Here is a 21,764-nt window from a genome sequence, read left to right on the forward strand (position 1 = left end):
TAAAGAGCCATCCTGAATAAAAAATTATAGACAAAGCAAATACAAAATATTGAATATTCCTACCTGTGTGAAGCAGCAGCAGCCTTCGAGCTGCAGTGCTTCAGGCAGGCCTTTCTTCCATGTAGGAGACAGGGGCGGCGTCAGTGACTTGATGGCAGCCCAACAACAACGGTAGCAAGCAGCCTTCGAGCTGCGGTGCTTCAGGCAGGCCTTCCTTCCATGTAGGAGACAGGGGCGGCGTCTAGCTCGACGGCAGCTGAAGACACAGCAAGCAGCCTTCGAGCTGCGAGGGAGGCTGAGGCCATTCGGCCAGGGAGAGGCAGCCAGATAGCCAGTTTGAAACTTAAATTTGTAATTGCAGTATGGGTGCTGCATTGTCAACACCACGGATTATGCAATGGTTCGCCAGCAATTCACTGCATAGGAGAAAATTGATTAGAGCTCACCGCACCAGGAACGTCATAGCCCGTAGGCTGATGGGCAGGAGACCTTACCCACATCGGCAATATCGAGCCAGGCGCTCGTACTTGGACATGAGCGAGGCTGATTGTGTCAAAAGGCTGCGTTTCCGCAGAGAAGTTGTCGTTGAGATCTGTGATATGCCGAGAGCAGATTTGCAGCCCACAAGCAGAACGCCAACTGCCTTGTCTGTTGAAGTGAAGGTAACAGCTGCACTTGCCTTCTATTCCTCGGGATCGTTTCAGGCTACAACTGGAGATGTGTGCCATCTCTCAACGTGCAATACATGCCTGCGTTTACCAGGTCACGGCTGCACTGTATGCGCAGAGGAATGACTTAATCAATTTCCCAATGACCGCACAAGCGATCCATGAGAGGGCTGTGGGCTTCTTCAGGATTGCCGGCTTCCCCAAAGGTACAGGGCTGCATTGATTGTACCCACGTAGCCTTGCGAGCACCTGTGGAGGATTCCGAGCAGTACAGGAATAGAAAAGGTTTCCACTCCATCAATTTGCAGCTCGTGTGTGACGACAAGCAGCGCATCATGTCAGTCGATGTGAGATACTCTGGCAGCACCCATGATGCGTTCATCCGACGCGACAGCGTTATATCTGACATGTTTGAGCAGCAGCCAGAAGGGCAGAGGTGGCTACTGGGAGACAAAGAGTACGGCCTGGCCACCTGGCTCATGACGTCCCTACGCGTGACACGGACAGAAGCTGACCGTCAATACAACATGGTGCACATTGCGACGCACAACATTATTGAGAGGACCATTGGCATATTGAAACAGCGTTTCCGATGCCTGGACCATTTCGGGGGCCACTTGCAATACTCTCCTCAAATTGTCGGTCACTTCACTGTTGTGTGCTGCATGCTCCGTAACTTAGCCATCATGAGGCAGCAGGAGCTGGTAGTGGAACCAGAAGACCCACGTGAGGGTCCAGTGCCAGTTAGTATTTTGGAAGAGCAGGATGAGGATGATGATGACGATCAGGAAAGTATGCAAGTGCCTGATGCCGGAGCACGAGGTCGGAGGAGGGCCGTCCATCATGCTCCTTTAACGATTGCTCGAACCCTGCGCCAGCAGCTCATCCGTGAACGCTTCAACTACTGATGCCTGAGGGCTCTGCGACCACTGTTGCGCATGGACATGTTTATTCTTTGGAGTTGTTCCTACGTTGTGTTGTTAATGGAAGATGATTCAGTTTTAATGAAAAAATATTTCACTGAAAAGTTAACGTCACTGTAATAAAATATTTGTTGTATCAAACTTTACTTTTTAATATGACTCTCTTGATGATCACTTATAAACTTGTAAAGTTACAGAACAATTTCAATGTGAAAAATCTTACACTCAAGATCACTTAAACTTCAGGATCACTTTTTAGATGCAAAATTAAATAAGATACAAAATGTGAGCGCAATTACACTATAAGATCACTTAAAAATCCTAAGATCACTTATAAGTTGTAAAGTTAAAAAACTTACAAAACAATTTCAATGTGAAAAACGCTACTACAGCTACATCAAGAACAAGAACAAGAACAAAAGCAGCAAAGAAAGGCTGCAACCATGTCTCATCCACATCTCAGTGAATGTTCACTTCTTCATGGGGGTGTCATTTGATTGGCCGGGCTGTGTGCCCTTATTGCAGCAGCTATCTCCATGAGGGCCTGTGCCGTCGATTGCACTCCCTCGGACATTCCCTCCCTAAGTTCCCGTGTCATTACTGCTATTTCTCCCGTCAGTACCGTCACCTCTTCACCCACTGCACTGACGCCACCGATGAGTGATCGGGTAAGCTCATTGGTCTCCATACCCAATGCCACAACCTGAGCTGCATCTGTTGCACGCTGCATCTCGGGAGAGCGTGTCTCCAATCTCCTTCTCTGCCTGGGTCTGCCTCGCTGCACCACTGCACTGGGAGGCACGGGCTGGGACGGTGGGACGCTCGGTGTTCCAGACGACAGCACTCGAGTGCAAGCCGTGGGCTGGGATGGTGGGTGAATGGGTGTAAACTGCTCCATCATATCACCAGCACCACTGGGACCCGCAACGTCAGAATCAAAACCATGGAAGGTGGAACCAGACCCTATGCGAGTGGGAAGCGCAGGCTGGGACTGTGGGGCACTGGCTGTAAACTGCTGCATTACACCAGCAGCATCACTGGGACCCGCAACATCGAAATCAAAACCATAGAAGGTGGAACCAGAACTTATGCAAGAGGTTGAAATTCTGATGGCCCTGAATGGGGGCTCATAAATATTAATGTGGAAGCTCTCCCCTGTAGACATTTCAGTCATCGCTGCCAGCATCCAGTTTGGATCGTCCGCATCTGGTTGTACTGGATCTTTTTCTGTATCTTCAGGATCCTCAGGGTTGGCAGCAGCATCATCATCCTGTTCTGCAAAATACATCAGAACAGTCAAATGTTTAACAGCAAGGGAGGGGACAGGATGGGTGGCATGAGTACTCTCACACATAGCAGGCCAGGCAGCAGGTTGATTTGAAGGGCCACGATGCATTTTCAGGACTTGCCCTCTTCCTCGTGTGCGGGCCCAGCTTGTGCTGTACTGATTGCTTTTCTCCATGTACGACTCATCATAGCAGCTACCCTTTGTTCCAAGGGTGTCAGTGGATGCAGATTGGGCGTGCCTCCTCCTGTTCGAGTTGCTTCCCTTTTGTTGTGGGCCAATTTCTTCTGCAAAGAGTAAAATATAACTTTTTACAGAGTGCGTCTTTCTGCAGGGTGGGACATACAGATAGTCACGTTACAATTATGATTACATTAAAAAATGAAAATATTACTTACACCAACTACTTGACCAAGGTCGTGCCATTTCTCTTTACACTGGCTTCCAGACCTCATGGTATGCACCACTGCGCAGTAATCTTCTGCAACTTGGTTCCAATGTTTCTTCATTTCTTTAGGTGGCACTTTTATGCGACCTCTGTTGCTGGTATCTAGCTCCTGCCATCTCTGCTCAATGACGTTGACTAATATCTCCACTTCTTCCTCATGCAAGAAATTCTTTGTTCTTGTTGGACGTTGTTCTATTGCTCTATTGGATTGACAATCTTATTTTTCAAAACACAGTCCTTAATTTGCATGCACCTATGCAGCACTTGTTCTGGAAGTTTAGCAGCGAAAAGCAGCACTCACTGATTTCAGCAGGTGATTTATTCAACAGTGCTGCTAAAAGCACTTCTTCAGACACCAAAAAAATCACCCAAATTCAATCCCAAGCCTTTCCAGAGGTCCACGAGATAAATTGGCACTTTTCTTTAAGTTCCTTTAAAAACGGCCGAGTGCCAATGCTTCTGGGCTACTGCACATGCGCGCTCCAACGCGCACACGCAGGGCTGCCAGCACGACGTTTCCTCATTTGACAGCCCCGCCTCCCCCCACCCCCCCCCCCCCCCCCACTTGCAGAATTGGCGCGACTCTCTGGATCCACCCCCTGCTGCTGTCTGTGCGCCGCGCCGAGCTTCCAGGGACCAGTAAGGAGCCCGAGAATTACGAGGTAGATTTTTGTCGTGCGAAAAACGGGAGTCAATGTCGGGGCTGCACAGTTCTAGGCGCGGCCCGAAACTTGACCCCATAGCTTCTAAAACAAATGTGTATTCTGCTGGATGTGTGGGGTTGGACGTTGTAGCCATTTATAACATTGTTAAAAGGTGCCGTTTAAATTAAGTCTTCAAAATCACCTGACATTATGCATTCCACTGTGACTCTTGGAGCCTCCACTTTAAAAAAAAATTATATTTAATTACAATGCAATATTCGTTGTTGACTATGCGGTACTCTGTAAGTTGACATCAAGCCAAAATTAGAGTATGAAATTGCATTTCAAGCATATTAAATTACTTTCATTTACCTCCAAAATCTGACTTATTGTAATTTATGCAGAATTAAAAATGCTAGCCATGTAGACACCACTCCAGCAAGTGGTGAGAACAAACCAGTGTGATTCAGGAGCTAGGTTGTGACACTGTAAACACAGGGGGGGGGGCATTCCCTCTGGTCTGTGTGTGTGTGTGCGTGAGTCAATGACACTGTAAACATTAAGAGCCGAGGGCCCAGGGGCAGCACAGGCCAGCCCTCACTGCGATATGTGTGCGTGCTAGGTCCGTGCAGTAGAGCTGATCTCCAGTCATCTTGGTTAACCCTTGCCACTGGACCAAGACCTAGCTCTGTCAAGCCTGTGTGGTGGCTGGTGTGCAACGGCCACCCCACGTTAAACAAATCCACGCACAGGCATCTTCCACCCCCTCAACTGGAGTTCAGGACTGGAACATCGGGTCCTTCATCGAAACATCTGTGAACTCTCGTGGAAGCAAATCATCCTCGTTCGAGGGATTGCCTATGATGATGCATTATTGGGTGGCGATACTAGTAATCCCCACTGTGTTTGATGTGCTTCTGTGGTACCTTATGCTGCATAAATTAGCTGTGTTGCACTTGAGGCAGTTAAAAATTAAAATACAAAAAGTACCTGTACAGTAAAACAATTTCAAATTCAAATCGTTCCATTTGAAATCTAGATATTGTGTATGTGCAGTGTTCAGAGAACTAATATGATTCAATATTAGACCAATTAATAAGCACTAGAGCTAGGTCAATTTCTGTTCTGTTTCAGTTTGGTCTAATTCTATGTTTTCTCTCTCCTTTTTAGGGTTTTTTATCATTTATGAGTGCTCCGCTAATAGGTGCTTTGTCCGACGTGTGGGGGAGAAGATCATTTCTCTTACTAACCGTGTTCTTCACTTGTGTCCCAATTCCTTTAATGAGGATAAGTCCATGGTAAGAATTGTGGATCACAGTGGCCGGCATTTTCTGGGATGTTAGCAGGCGGGATCGGAGGCGGGTTGGGTGGGACAGTCCCGACCCACTGTCAGCCTGTCGCAACGTACCTTTCCCAATGTCCGTCTGTCAGTGCTGAGCAGACACGACGGGCAGTGGCGGGTGACTCAATTAAACTAATTACAATGTATTACCAGACCCATAAACAGGATTTTTACCTTACTTTTTAAACTTTAATTTCATGGCCATGGGAATCACGCTGTTCGGTGACCATGTCTGTCAACCTGAGGAGGGAGTTCAGTGGCCATTGTTCCAACTGATTACTTAACAGCTTCAAATGTACAGTAAAAGCTCCCAACTGACAGATCACTTTCCTCCGGCAGAAGCTGCCCAGCTACGGAAAATCCTGGCCATAGTGTTCACTTGCAAACAGCTGGCAGCTGAGAGGAGGGATAGAGGTACAACAAAATCCTGTCATGTTATATTTTGACTATCGTGTGTTATTTTTTTATAAACTTAAGAGAATGGGTTAATAACTATCCTAGAAATAAAATAAATTAATGTGTGGAACAGTTTGCATTGCATCACAGAATAATTAAATAGTGAGATAAAGTGTATTAATAAAAATAGCATTTGGGGTAAGATGGAAGGAGGAGGAGAAGGCAATATTAACATTTTGAAGCTCATATAAATAGATCTTCTGATCCCCAGGTTTTATCTCTTTCCTGAATTCAGGTCAAATCTGGTACAATCCACTGTGACCTAATACTGTTTCCTTTTCAGGTCAAAAGTAAAACCAGATCTTTATAATCTGAAAACAACAGGTTTAATGAGCAAAACAATTTTGAAAGGAACAAATAAAATACTCAGTTAATAATCAAAGTGATCATCTGCCTTCACAAAATGTATGCTAAAATGAATCCTTAGTTGCATCCTCAGTGCTTTGTTCCCACTGGACTATTCAGTACAGGACACAGTTGGCTGAAGGAGTGCAATGCATTAATGCTACCTGTCGAAAGATGAAGAAGTGATTCCTGCACAAAATGAGAAATCTGACTTGGTGTATCACAAGAGGACTGTATTCTGCCAATGTCTGTGTTTCTGGGTTTAACCCTAATTTTCAAACTATTTTTCAAGGAAAAAGACTTGCTTGTGGAGAGAAATCTTAAGATTTGAAACGAAGCAAAAATGCTCATTTTGAACATCATAAGTAGGAGCAGGAGTAGGCCATACGGCCCCTCGAGCCTGCTCCACCGTTCAATAAGATCATGGCTGCTCATCGACCTCGACTCCACTTTCCTGCCCGATCTCCATATCTCTTGAATCCCCGAGAGTCCAAAAATCTGTCTAGCTCAGCTTTGAATATACTCAGAAACTCCGCATCTACAGCCCTCTGGGGCAGAGAATTCCAAAGATTTACAACCCTCTGAGTGAAGAAATTCCTCCTCATCTGTCTTAAATGGCCCCCTAGTTCTCGACACTCCAGGGGAAACAATATCTCGGTATCAACCCTGTCAATCCCCTTCAGAATTGTGTGCGTTTCACAGCGATCACCTCATTCTTCTAAACTCCGGAGAGTATAGGCTCATTCTACACAATCTTTCATGATAAGACAGCCGTCTCATCCCAGGAATCTAGTGAACCTTCATTGCACTGCCTCCAAGACAAGTATATCCTTCCTTCGATAAGGAGACCCAAAACTGCACAGTACTCCAGGTGTGGTCTCACCAAGACCCTGTACAATTGTAGCAAGACTTCCTTACTCCTTAAATACTCCAACCCCCTTACAATAAAGGACAACGTGCCAGTTACCTTCTATGTGGCACCTTATCGAATGCCTTTTGAAAATCCAAATATACAACATCCACTGGTTCCTCTTTATCCTGCTAAAAACATCCTCAAAATCTCTAATAAATTTGTCAAACACGATTTCCCTTTCATAAATACAAAAGCAAAATACTGCGGATGCTGGAATTTGAGATTTCCAGCATTTTCTGTTTTTATTCCCTTTCATAAAACCATGTTGACTCTGCCTAATCATGTTACGATCATCTAAGTGCCCTGATACCACTTCCTTAACAATGGATTCCAGTATTTTCCGGACGACTGATGTCAGGCTAACTGGTCTGTAGTTAGTTCCCTGTTTTCTCTCTCCCTCCTTTCTTGAATAGCGGTGTTACATTTGCTATCTTCCAATCCACTGGGACCATTCTAGACTTTAGGGAATTTTGGAAGATCAAAACCAATGCATGTACTATCTCTGCAGCCATCTCTTTTAGAACCCTAGGATGTAGGCCATCCAATCCAGGAGATTTGTCAGCTTTTGGAAACATAGAAAACATAGAAAATAGGTGCAGGAGTAGGCCAATTCGGCCCTTTGAGCCTGCACCACCATTCAGTGTGATCATGGCTGATCATGCAACTTCAGTACACTATTCCTGCTTTCGCTCCACACCCCTTGATCCCTTTAGCCGTAAGGGTCATATCTAACTCCCTTTTGAATATATCTAACGAACTGGCCTCAACAACTTTCTGTGGTAGAGAATGCCACAGGTTAACCACTCTGTGAGTGAAGAAGTTTCTCCTCATCTCGGTCCTAAATGACTTACCCCTTATCCTTATACTGTGACCTCTGATTCTGGACTTCCCCAACATCGGGAACATTCTTCCTGCATCTAGCCTGTCCAATCCTGTCAGAATTTTACATGTTTCTATGAGATCCCCTCTCATTCTTTTAAATTCCAGTGAATATAAGACTAGTCCGTCCAGTCTTTCTTCATATGTCAATCCTGCCATCCCGGGAATCAGTCTGGTGAACCTTCGCTGCACTCCCTCAAGAGAATGTCCTTCCTCAGATTAGGAGACCAAAACTGCACACAATAATCAAGGTGAGGTCTCACCAGGCCCTGTACAACTGCAGTAAGACTTCCCGGCTCCTATACTCAAATCCCCTCACTTTGAAGGCCAGCATGCCATTTGCTTTCTTTACTGCCTGCTGTACCTGCATGCCTACCTTCAATGACTGATGTACCATGGCACCCACATCTCATTGCAGCACCTCCCCTTTTACTAATCTGTCACCATTCAGATAATAATCTGCTTTCCTGTTTTTGCCACCAAAGTGGATAACCTCACAATTATCCACATGATACTGCATCTGCCATGCATTTGCCCATTCACCTAACCTGTCCAAGTCCCCCTGCAGCCTCCTAGCATCCTCCTCGCAGCTCGCACTGCCACCCAGCATAATGTCATCTGCAAACTTGGAGATATTACATTCAATTCCTTCATCTAAATCATTAATGTATATTGTAAATAGCTGGGGTCCCAGCACTGAACCCTGCAGCACCCCACTAGTCACTGCCTGCCATTCTGAAATTGACCTGTTTGTTCCCACTCTTTGCTTCCTGTCTGCCAACCGGTTCTCTATCCATGTCAATACATTACCCCCAATACCATGTGCCTTAATTTTGCACACTAATCTCTAGTGTGGGACCTTGTCAAAAGCCTTTTGAAAGTTCAAATACACCACTGGTTCTCCCTTATCCACTCTACCAGTTAAATCCTCAAAAAAATGCTAGAAGATTTGTCAAGCAAGATTTCCCTTTCATAAATCCATGCTGACTTGGACCGATCCTGTCACTGCTTTCCAAATGCGCTGCTATTACATCTTTAATAATTGATTCCAGCATTTTCCCCACCACTGATGTCAGGCTTAACCGATCTATAATTCCCTGTTTTCTCCCTCCCTTTTTCAAAAAGTGGTGTTACATTAGCTACCCTTCAATCCATAGGAACTGAACCAGAGTCCATGGCATGTTGGAAAATGACCATCAATGCATCTACTATTTCTAGGGCCACTTCCTTAAGTGCTTTGGGATGCAGACTATCAGGCCCTGGGGATTTATCGGCCTTCAGTCCCTTCAATTTCCCTAACACCATTTCCTGACGAATAAGGATTTCGCTCAGTTCCCCCTTCTCGCTAGACCCTCGGTCCCCTATTATTTTCGGGAGGTTATTCGTGTCTTCCTTTAGTGAAGGCAGAACCAAAATATTTGTTCAATTGGTCTGACAGTTCCTTGTTCCCCATTATGAATTTCCCTGATTCTAACTGCAAGGGACCTACATTAGTCTTCACTAATCTTTTTCTCTTCACATATCTATAGAAGCTTTTGCAGTCAGTTTTTATGTTCCCTGCAAGCTTACACTCATATTGTATTTTCCCCCTCCTAATTAAACCCTTAGTCCTCCTCTGCTGAATTTTAAATTTCTCCCAGTCCTCAGGTTTGCTGCTTTTTCTGGCCAATTTATATGTCTCTTCGTTGGATTTAACACTATCCCTAATTTCCCTTGTTAGCCACGGCTGAGCCACATTCCCTTTTTTATTCTTGCGCCAGGGATGTATAATTGTTGTAGTTCATCCATGTGATACTTAAATGTCTGCCATTGCCTATCCACCGTCAACCCTTTAAGTATCATTCTCCAGTCTATCCTAACCAATTCACGTCTCATACCGTCGAAGTTTCCTTTCTTTAAGTTCAGGACCCTAGTCTCTGAATTAACTGTGTCACTCTCCATCTTAATGAAGAATTCTACCATATTATGGTCACTCATCCCCAAGGGGTCCCGCACGACCAGATTGCTAATTAATCCTCTCTCGTTACACAAGACCCAGTCTCGGATGGCCTGCCCTCTAGTTGGTTCCTTGATATATTGGTCTAGAAAACCATCCTTTATACACTCCAGGAAATCCTCCTCCACAGTATTGCTACCAGTTTGGTTAGCTCAATCAATATGTAGATTAAAATCACCCATGATAACCACTGTACCCTTGTTGCATGTGTCCCTAATTTCCTGTTTGATGCCATTTCCAACCTCCCTACTACTGTTTGGTGGTCTGTACACAACTCCCACTAACGTTTTCTGCCCTTTGGTGTTTCGTAGCTCGACCCATATAGATTCCATATCATCCACGCTAATGTCCTTCCTTACTATTGCACTAATCTCCTTTTTAACCAGTAATGATACACCACCTCCTTTTTCTTCCTGTTTGTCCTTCCTGAATATTGAATACCCCTGGATGTTGAGTTCTTAGCCTTGGTTACCTTGGAGCCATGTCTCTGTAATCCCAATTACATCATATCCGTTAACAGCTATCTGCACAGTCAATTCATCCCCCTTATTACAAATGCTCCTCGCATTGAGACTCGGAGCCTTCAGGCTTTTTTTTTTAGCACTCTTTGTCCTTTTAGAATTATGTTGTAATGTGGCCCTTTTTGATCTTTGCCCTTGATTTCTCTGCCCTCCACTTTTGCTTTTCTCCTTCCTACCTTTTGCTTCTGCCCCCTTTTTACTTCCCTCTGCATCCCTGCATAGATTCCCATCCCCCTGCCATTTTAGTTTAAACCCTCCCCAACAGCACTAGCAAACACTTCACCTCGGACATCGGTTCCGGTCCTGCCCAGGTGCAGACTGTCCGGGTTGTACTGGTCCCACCTCCCCCAGAACCGGTTCCAGTGTCCCAGGAATTTGAATCCCTCCCCCTTGCACCATTCCTCAAGCCACGTATTCATCTGAGCTATCCTGCAATTCCTACGCTGACTAGCACATGGCACTGGTAGCAATCCTGCAAACCACATCTCTGTAATGGCTATTGGATCAAATTTAATTATCTCTCTTTGTGCCACTAGTTCATCTATCTTGTTAAGAATGCTTCATGCATTCAGATAAAGAGCCTTTAATTTAAATTTTTTTACTATTATTCCCTGCTTTGACCTTATTCTCTGCTGTACTACTACCGTTAAGCTCTGTCTCTTCCTGTCACACTCTGCTTATTTTTATTCAAATCGCTACACTGCTCTATTGCATTGACCTTCCTCTTCAGAGTGCTAAATTTCCCATCACCTGACTCCTTCCTACCCCCCATATTTTTAGTTTAAAGCCCTATCCACAGCCCTCACTACTCGATTTGCCAGGACACTGGTCCCAGCCTGGTTTAAGTGTTGATGGTGCCGTTTGTTATGCCCTTTTCTTTACTCATGTTTCTGCTTGCTTTTGTAGGTGGTATTTTGCTGTTATTTCAGTGTCAGGAGTTTTTGCAGTCACTTTCTCGGTGATATTTGCATATGTAGCTGACATTACTCAAGAACATGAGAGAAGTACAGCATATGGATTGGTAAGATACCATTTTTGTACTTTTCTGTACATGAGACTTACAGTTTTCACTTTTATCTGTTGCCTCTGGCAGTCAATCAGCTCTTTTTAATAAGTTCATATTCTGCTTTCCCTTGACCTCCTCCTTTGATAGAATCCAGACCCCGGAGGTAAGGTGCCGAGCGCAAATTTTGCCCCAATATTGCAGGGCTAGATTTCATCTTTCTTCCTGACCGGCCCAGCTGAGCCTACAATCTTATCACTTGGAAGATTGACAGCAGGCTCTAAAGTTTGGGATTCTAAAACTGATCTATTGAGAGGTCAAACTAGTGGATTGGTCGATAGTACTCTCACATCTGAGTCAGAAGCTCGTGGGCTGGATATTGCCCTTCAACCCAATTGACGCCGGGACTTCCTGCACCCGGCCCAGAGGTACCTCCCCCGACACGTAATTAGGCCGTGCGCCCCTCAAAGGAAGCGGAGTGCTGCCTCTGGCACTCCACTTCCTTGGAGGGGTGCTGCCGGGGCAGCAGTGCAGCACTGAGTACAGCACCGCGTGAAGGAGGCCAGCAACATACTAAAAATCTCCTCCACTTCAATTCAAGGGGAGGGCCGCTGCACACTCTGCAGGCCCTTTGGTGGCCACCACTGGACCACCAGGGACACGATCAACCAGGCCAGCAGAGCGCCCAAAGCGAACTGGCAGGCTGCACGATGGTGGCCCAGTCGACACGAGGGTTGCCATTGTTGGGCCGATACAAGAGTCGACCGACAAAGAAAAATGGTGGCCCGGGGTGCTAAAGGCCTCCCCTTTACTGTGCGCCCCGGCAGCAGATGTCCGGCAGCTTCGTTGGCATCCGCCCGTGCCAGCCTCGCGGCTTGCGGGGCAATTTCCCCCATGGGGCATAAATCGTTCAGTGCGCAGGGTGCGGCACTACAGGAATAGCGCACCACCCCCCCCCCCCCCCCCCCCCAACCTCTAAGGCAATTTCCTAGGAGGTGCCCCTCCCTTGGGTGAAAACACCATCGCGCCCCCTCGAAGGCGCTAACTGGGCTATAAAAAGGGGAAGTTTCGGCTCCCATGGTCATAATCTAGGATGATACTCCAGTGTAGTACTGAGGGAGTGACACACTGTCTGACATGTCATTTGTTGGTTGATATGTTGGACACCACCTTAGGTAGATGTAAAAGACCCCATGGCACTATTTTGAAGACGACCAGGGCCGTTCTCCCCAGTGTCCTGTCCAATATTTATTCCTTAACCAACAACACTAAAACAGATTATCTGGTTATTATCACATTGCTGTTTGTGCAACCTTGCATTGCGCAAACTGGCTGCCGTGTTTCCTACAGTACAACAGTGATTTGTGTGACTATATTTCGTTGGCTGTAAAGCGCTCTGGAATATCCTGAGGTTGTAAAAGATGATTTATAAATGCAAGTTGTTTCCTTCTCTCTACCTGTCAAGCCTACAATTTTTCTTTAAACCAACTAAGAATCATCACTTAGTACAATAAGTATTTCTATATAAATTTTTGTTAACACAGGTAGATAAAAAATATTGATACGGGATTCCACTGCCGCCTCTTGTTTGAACCTTAACTAAAATAATTCCATCAAAATGTTTGCAGATCTTATAAAAGTGCCTGTAAAATTTATGTGATTGTAATATCAGCTGCTTTTTTCTTTATTTTGTAAGTTTTCTTGATTTTTTTTTTATCCCCCTAAACTTTTTATCTTTGTAATTCCTCAGGAACAGGAGCTTTGGGTATTAAAGTTTAACATACTTGAAGCTTCTAGAAAGAGTACTGAATTATTGAACCCTAATTAGAAGTGCCCCAATCTCTGTTGCCTCTTCATAGTAACACAGCAGATCTTACCAGAAATTAAAAAACATTTTTCCCCCATTTATTTTCTGGCAGCTTGAAAGATACATTTTTCGCATCGAGATGCTTTAAAGTAGTTATTTTTTTTAAATTCCATACATGCCCAATCAAATCTGCTAACCAAATACGAATGACAGTCACGACTTGTTAAAGCCACTCCCTTCTTTGGAATATGTCACTCAGCAAGGGCTTTGTGGGAAAGGGATTGTAATTCTACAGTTACGTTCTAGTGCTCAATGAAAAAGGTAATTTTCACAGGCAAAAATGTGATTTTTTTTTTTAAATGTGACCGGCGCAAGGTAATCTGGGAGCTCTGGGTGAACAGTAACCCAATACACTGGTACTGGGATATCCTGAAGTTGTGAAAGGGACAAACTGAGTCATCGGCATCGTGACAATACAATGAAAGGGAAATAGTTATTATTTTACTAAAAACAATTATTTGAAGCCTGACTGAAACAAAGGAAGATCAAAAGATTTATCTTTTACAATTAAATGAAAGTATGTGTGGACATTTCAAGCCATAAAATAGGACATCAGCATTTTGGGTTTATAAATTGAGGCTTAAGAGTACAGGAGCAAAGAAATAACGATAAACTTGTAGAGAACATTTTTAGGTCGCAGAGCACTCACTGTGTACAATTTTGGACAACCCATTGTAAAAAGGACTTTAAAGCTAAAGAGAACATAGATTTGCCACAAGGGATGAGAAGGTATAATAATAATGTGAGACTTGAGATGCTGAGACTATTTCTACTCGGGAGCGATTTATTAGAGGTTTTGTTTTCATGATGAAGAGTTTAGATGGTGTGAAGACTCTTTCCTCTGGTTGAGGATTCAATGACAAAGGGGTCATTCATTTAAAATATTCACTGAGAGCAGGAAAGAGACTAGAATAAATTTCTTTGCTCAAGAGAGTTGTTCGAGCATGGAACAGGGAGTAGTTGAGGCAGAGATCATTGCATACTTTAAAGGAAAATTAGATAAGTACTTGAAGCAGAGCAAGATATTGGGCAATGAGAAGGCCATGGGGCAGTTAAATTAGTTTTGCATTGCTTTAGCAAACAGACAGCAAAGGCACGATGGCCTGAATGACTTCCTTCTGTACTGTAAATTGCTATGGCTCTAAATAAAGCGGTCAATCACAAATATGTTTCAAAGTTATTGAAACTGGTAAGGAACTGTGGATGGGCTTTCTTGATATAATCTTTACACCTGTGAAATAAAGACCACGGATAGACATAATTAATTAATGATTCCAGTAATTTAATATTAACTGCTTTTAACACCTAGGTTACACTGATGACTCGCTTGCCTTTGCAGTGACCTACATAAGCAGGAAATTGTATTTCACATTCATATGCCTAGCAAGCAATAAAGTGATGATCAAGCTGACCATGGCAAAGTTCCGTAAAGAAATATTAAGTGTTTTTTATGATTCAAAAGAAGAGAAGATCACTGACTAACAGAAAATCTGCACTCACGCTGTCAGTTGGTAATAGAAGTCAACCAGATTTCAGAAAATGATATTATTCCTACACCTTGAGATGGTACTTGCCATGCCTCTGCTTTACATAGCGCCAGCCTTGTCTCAGTGGCAGTTTGAGTTAATTGTAGTACCCCATCACAGTTCTACCAGAGGTTAGTTTACTCTGCCCAGAAATATTGAGGGATGCCTGCAGGGGAGTGCAGTACCTTAACAGTTTTGAGCTCCCTTTGAACACTTCAGACTTATTTTGCCCTGATACAGAGAAGACTTTTATGTTTCAGTTTGGGCTGGGTTCAGTTTCTGGTCCCAGAAATGATCGAATTGTATCACTCAGTTCTCCTTGTAACTGCTTCAATTTGATAAATAAGCATTTTTTTTTTAAAGGGAGTTATTTTGGTGAAAGGGTGAAAATCAGTGCTAAGCAGATGCTGTGCTGATAAGACATGTCTGGTCTTAACCTGCAGTTTGGGGCTAATTGATCGTTACCATGATTTAAACTGACTGGAGGCACTAAAACAGACACCTGCAGGTTTAGCACTCAGTGCTGATTAGAAGCAAGTTTCATGAAGCAGTATATGTGGCTGCCATGCACCCACTTCGTGGGTGGTATTTCTTCAGCAACTTGAGGTGTCTTCTGTACATGGTCCATGTTTCTGAGCCATACAGGAGGGCGGGTATTACTACAGCCCTGCAGACCATGAGCCTGTAGACCAGTCGCTGGAAAAATACCTCCAACGATGTCTCCGCAGGATCCTACAATTCCCCTGGGAGGACAGACATACCAACGTTGGCATCCTCGACCAGACTAACATCCCCAGCATTGAAGCACTGACCACACTTGATCAGCTCCGCTGGACAGGCCACGTAGTTCACATGCCAGACACGAGACTCCCAAAGCAAGCGCTCTACTCTGAACTCCTTCACGGCAAACGAGCCAAAGGTGGGCACCGGAAACATTGCAACGACATCCTCAAAGCTTCCCTGATAAAGTGCAACATCCCCACTGACACCTGGGAGTCCCTGGCCCAAGACCACCCTGTGGAGGAAGTGCATCCGGGAGGGCGCTGAGCTCCTCGAGACTCGTCGCCGAGAGCATGCAGAAATCAAGCGCAGGCAGCAGAAAGAGCGTGCGGCAAGCCAGTCCCACCCACCCCTTCCCTCAATGACTATTTGTCCCACCTGTGACAGAGACTATGGTTCTCTAATTGGACTATACATCCTCCTAAGAACTCATGTTAAGAATGAAAGCAAGTCTTCCTCGATTCCGAGGGACTGCCTATGATGATGATGTAACCACTTGAACTGAAGGTGTGGAGTGCATTGGCTGATGCGCAATGGAAAGTTTCAGGATGGCTCGGGGACCGAGGGAGAGTGCGCACAGGTTCTCGGATATGGCACAGGAGGTCCTGGTGGAGGAGGTCCAGAGGAGGGAGGTTGTGGGGTAGGAGCCCATCTTGCCCTCCTGCCCCTTTCTCCTGCAGCAGCTTGTGCTGCTCTACCTGGCCTCATGTCCTCCTCCTCATTCCTCCAGACCAAATGGGACCCCTAGCAAGATGCCCCTGACCAAGCACTGTCCTTCTCCTGGTGACTCCTATAAGGTGTCCAATAAGATAGAGTAGCACGCACGCACGCGCTCGTTCCCTTCGGTGCAGTCCTCAGAATTTCCAGAATAAATGTTGATACAGTGTTGATGAAGTCGTGACTAAGTGTCCCAGAAAGTCTCTCGATTTGTGTCAAAAATTCTCTTCAAACCTCCAGCAGCAAGTGGACAGTTAAAGCTGAGCGTAGTTTAAGTAGCGCTCGAAATCCTTGTTTACTCTTGTTCAGCTGGTCACTGTTCGAGGAGCTCATTAATGGAAACACTAGCCACCAAAATCCTGTGCCGTCTCTTTAATGAGTGCTAGCAGGCAATTTAATCGTCAATCAGTCGCTTAATGATCTTGAGGGCTGCCGTTCCTAGCGCTGGCTTCAAATTCTTTACCAAGATGGTGCCTTGCGCTAAAAACAGGCTATACAGGCGTTGCAGTTCAAGACCCCATCTTGGCTCTTCACTCAGAGAATTGTGAACCTGTGGAATTCTCTACCACAGAAAGTTGTTGAGGCCAGTTCGTTAGATATATTCAAAAGAGAGTTAGATGTGGCCCTTACGGTATGGAGAGAAAGCAAGAATGGGGTACTGAAGTTGCATGATCAGCCATGATCATACTGAATGGTGGTGCAGGCTCGAAGAGCCGAATGGCCTACTCCTGCACCTATTTTCTACGTTTAGCACCTAAAATTGCCCCCATAATCTTTATTCTGATTATAATCACAGTCCAGAAATACACTTATCACATCCCTATCTAGAATTATGCATTTTGATGTAATTTTTTTTTAGTTGCAATATTTTTATATACATTTGACATTGCATCTTTAGAAAGTCTGTAGGTTTCAGTGCAGGTACTGGACTTAGCTTTTGCAGTTAATGTGCAGATTGATTTCAGATTTATTTAGAGAGGAGTGTGTGTTGGTTTAATCGTGTTCTTTGTTGTATAAGCACTAACAAAGTATATAAAATGCTAGGAGTCGCTCCACACTCACCCACTCCTGTATCCGTTTCATCTCATGCTTGTACTATGACTTCATTTGGCTGTGAAACAGAAATTGGATCCATAAACGTGTCTGGGTATGCTTGCTTAGCAATGAACCTTGAGTGTATTTCTACAAGCTTTATTTTTCCAAGCTATACACTATTTATGCTGTTGAGTATTTTGAAGCAATTCTCTTTCACAAAAGCTGATTTGGGAAGGTGTTAGAATCTGCCATTAGCAGCTATTTTTAAATTTGGATCTTAAAACAAACCTTCCCTAAGTTTTTGATTTGCCTCTTGCTCAATTTTCTTCACCCAGATACTGTGAGCTCTTTTAGCTGTATAAAGTAGGTACAACAACCTATTGAATTATGTTACTGATGCAAAACTGTACGGTGCTGGAACTTTACAGTTTAACATTCTAATTTAAATGAAAGGATGAATGATGATTTGTGCAGTGTTTGAAATATGAAATACTACACTGGTAACTTGGTAGTGTATGAAAAGCAATTGGATAGTCTGTATTGTTTCAAAAACTGGAAGGTGGGGCAAGAGAAACAATAGGTTTCCTGACCCTCCAATGAGCTGTTTTTAAACTCAGTGCAAACTCATTGCTTAAAAATAAAAACCTGCAGCAATTATTTCTGGTCTCACGGTTTAACTGCATTTCTTTGACCACATGTGATATCTCTACCCTGTTTGTCGTTATACGACGAGCTGTGGACTTCTGCCAAACCAATGGTGTTATCACTATTCCGTTTTGTTTTTAAATGGATGAGAGACTTTGTTGCTATTTGGCTTCACCTTCCTGTTCAGTAATTGCCATTGGTGTTCAAACAATCTGCATACTTTTAAAAATACATGATAGACAAGTGATGAAAATAAACTATGTCTAAGATCTGGCATGCTCAGTTCATATTAAGTGATGCAATTAGTAATTTCTTTGCTTACAGGATTGATGGTTCACATTTGTCCATCAAAGCTCATGAGTCATATATGTGAAATGATATTTAATGGTCTGCAACAGGATGTGGTGTTCCAAACTTTGATGAAAAATAGGGTTGAAATTCTACTGGGAACCATTTACCCATAGGATAAATAGAACATCTCCTCAATAAATGTAGACCGATGCCTGGTGTGGCAGAATGCTTGTAGCCCAGCAAACAATGTTGTAGAATGGTAGGCTACAGGTTTACTCCATATGGTGAATTCTGACCTCCACTAGGAGCAGAGTGTATGCCAAGTGATTGGATGCTGCTTCTCATAGGGAGGGAGGGGGAAAGGCGAAGAGTAAAATCAACCCTGCATACTTGGATTCTTTCTAATGGATGCTTAGAGTACCATTCCTAAAGGACTTCGAAGCACATTGTCCACTGCCTTCCTGGGTAGAAGATGAGGGAAGAAGAATCTCTTCCAGAGTAGTGAGTTATAGAGGCTTCAACTCCAGTGAGGACTGTTCTGGACGCATCCTATCTATTATCCTTGTATATTTCACTGATTTCCTTCCTTGCCTTTACACTTGGATCAATTCCTTTGCTCAACTTCGTACCTAGCTTGTTCGCTATTTCAAGGCTCTAGATTAATCTACCTTATCAAGGAATATTTCTGCTGCTTCCTGATTATAAGATGCAAGACCTATGAAAGAGGGAAAAGAAAAGACCAACTAGTGTCTTCAATCCATTCCCCGTGGCATATGGTGAAGCCGATGTACACCATCAGCTGCCCCCATCCTGTAATACAATCTCCTGCAAGAGACAAAAACAGAGAAAAAAAACCTTAGGCCAATTCCTCTCTGATCTCTGATGATGATCAAGTAAACTCCAGGGGATTGCTGTAGCTGATGACACTAATCACTGTTGGGTCTATCTACCTTATAGACTTCGTTGTAGGGGGTGTGAGTAAGAAGTTTGCAGATGACACAAAAATTGGCGCTGTGGTTGATAATGAGGAAGAAAGCTGTAGACTGCAGGAAGATATCAATGGACTAGTCAGGAAGGCAGACAAGTAGCAAATGGAATTCAATACGGAGAAGTGTGAGGTAATGCATTTGGGGAGGGCTAATGAGGCAAGGGAATACACATTAAATGGTAGGACACTGATATGTGTAGAGAAACAGGGACTTTGGAGTGCATGTGCACACATCTCTGACAGTAGCAGGCCAGGCAGATAAGGTGGTTAAGAAGGCATAGGGGATACTTTCCTTTATTAGCCGAGGCATAGAATGTAAGCAAGGAGGTTATGCTTGAACTGTATAAAACATTAGTTAGGCCACAGCTAGAGTACTGCGTGCAGTTCTGGTCACCACACTACAGGAAAGATATGATTGCAGGAGAGAAGGTACAGAGGAGATTTACAGGGAGATTGCCAACCTGGAGAATTTTAGCTGTGAGGAAAAATTGAATAGACTGGGGTTGTTTTCTTGGGAATAGAGAAAGCTGAGTGGAGACTTGATTGAAGTGTATAAAATTATGAGGGGTCAGTAACCAGGGGGCATAGATTTAAAGTAATTTATAGAAGGATTAACGGGGCATTGAGGAGAACCTTTTTCACCCAGAGGGTGATGGGGGTCTGGAACTCACTGCCTGAAATGGTGGTCGAGGCAGAAACACTGGATATGCACTTGAATTGCTGTAACCTACAAGGCTATGGACTAAGAGCTGGAAAGTGGAATTAGGCTGGGATAGCTCTTTGTCGGCCGGCACAGACATGATTGGTCAAATGGCGGCCTCCTATGCTGTAAATTTCTATGATTCATAAATCTGCCTTGTACTTTGTTCAGTTCTAGTTGCATACAGTTGCAGATGAAACAAAACTTATTCTGTACTACTATATAGGATTTTTTCAATAGTTTTAATATCTAAAAGTTTAAATTTGCAACTCCTGATTGCACTGATTGTTTTGATTATAAAGGAGCTAATATGTTACAAAAAGATAAAGTTGTGTTTTATGTTTCAATGTAAAATAATTGCCAGATGATGATTTGCTTTCTATTGCTGTTGTTTTTGCTGCAGGCTACATACTAAATGGTGCAAGTGCAGACATGAGTCAGAGAAAAGTGATAGAAGTGTTTGTGCAGTCCCAATATATGTCAGTGATCATCACCTAAAGATTTTAGTGATAGTATGGAGTCACCAGCAAAAATTTAGCAGGAGTAAATAGTATATAGATTTTTAAAATGGTATTGATCTGTCTGACTTGTGGCCCAGTTAAGCATGGTAACTATCAACTCTTTTAGTTCATCTGTTGTCAAGCTGCTTTTACACTTTTTCCAATTTAAACAATTGAATTCTGATACAGACAAACATATTTTATCTCAACAAATGAAAATCATCATAGAATGGGATTCTATAGTGTGTGTCCCTAATTGCTGTCAGTTTTAAATGAGTTTATTATGAGCACTTAAAATGTTACTGCTTTTTATTGATAATATGAATGATCTTATTGAATGGCAGAGCGGGTTTGAGGGGCCGTATGGCCTACTCCTCCTACTTTTTATGTATTTTGTGTCTTGTAGCATTTTTGCTGAGTTGGACCGAATTTTGGCTCCAATTGTAATCCTCTTTGCCTCCGGTGCCAAATAAGGGATTATTGAGTTGTTTAAGTTGGATCCAATTCTCTATTAGAATAGATAAGTTAGAGATTATTTCCTTTACAGCTAGACACTTCCTTACTGGTCAGACAACCATAGTGGGATTGATGATAAGAACATAACATAAGAACATAAGAAATAGGAGTAGGCCATACGGCCCCTTGAGCCTGCTCCGCCATTTAATAAGAAACATGGCTGATCCCATCATGGACTCAGCTCCACTTCCCCGCCCGCTCTCCATAGCCCCATATCGTTTAAGAAACTGTCTATTTCTGTCTTAAATTTATTTAATGTCCCAGCTCTCTGAGGCAGCGAATTCCACAGATTTACAAACCTTAGAGAAGAAATTTCTCCTCATCTCAGTTTTAAATGGGCGGCCCCTTATTCTAAGATCATGCCCTCTAGTTCTAGTCTCCCCCATCAGTGGAAACATCATCTCTGCATCCACCTTGTCAAGCTCCTCATAATTCTTCTGAATTCCACTGAGTAGAGGCCCAACCTACTCAACCTTTCCTCATAAGTCAACCCCCTCATCCCCGGAATCAACCTAGTGAACCTTCTCTGAACCGTCTCCAAAGCAAGTACATCCTTTTGTAAATATGAAAACAAAACTGCACACAGTATTCTAGTTATGGCCTCACCAATACCTTATATAGCTGTAGCAAGACTTCCCTGCTTTTATACTCCATCCCCTTTGCAATAAAGGCCAAGATACCATTGATGACCATTGGGCCAAGACGACCCAATCGAGTGTACAGTAGTGCTATTTATTACATTCAGGTTCTTCACTACTGTCCCTTCGGTGGACCAA

At 43.7% G+C, this 21,764-nt stretch overlaps 1 protein-coding gene across 1 annotated transcript in view; it reads left to right on the forward strand.

Moving 5' to 3' along the window:
* LOC139264812 (hippocampus abundant transcript 1 protein-like) overlaps positions 1-21,764 on the forward strand; it is a 141,677-nt gene that overhangs the window by 81,817 nt on the left and 38,096 nt on the right. Inside the window, exons 4-5 of the mRNA XM_070881942.1 lie at positions 5,139-5,266; positions 11,327-11,441. Coding sequence (XP_070738043.1) covers positions 5,139-5,266; positions 11,327-11,441 — 243 coding nt within the window. The remainder of the gene's footprint in view (positions 1-5,138; positions 5,267-11,326; positions 11,442-21,764) is intronic.

This window comes from Pristiophorus japonicus, chromosome 1 (genome assembly GCF_044704955.1).
Source record: "Pristiophorus japonicus isolate sPriJap1 chromosome 1, sPriJap1.hap1, whole genome shotgun sequence".
In the NCBI taxonomy this organism is placed as follows: domain Eukaryota; kingdom Metazoa; phylum Chordata; class Chondrichthyes; family Pristiophoridae; genus Pristiophorus; species Pristiophorus japonicus.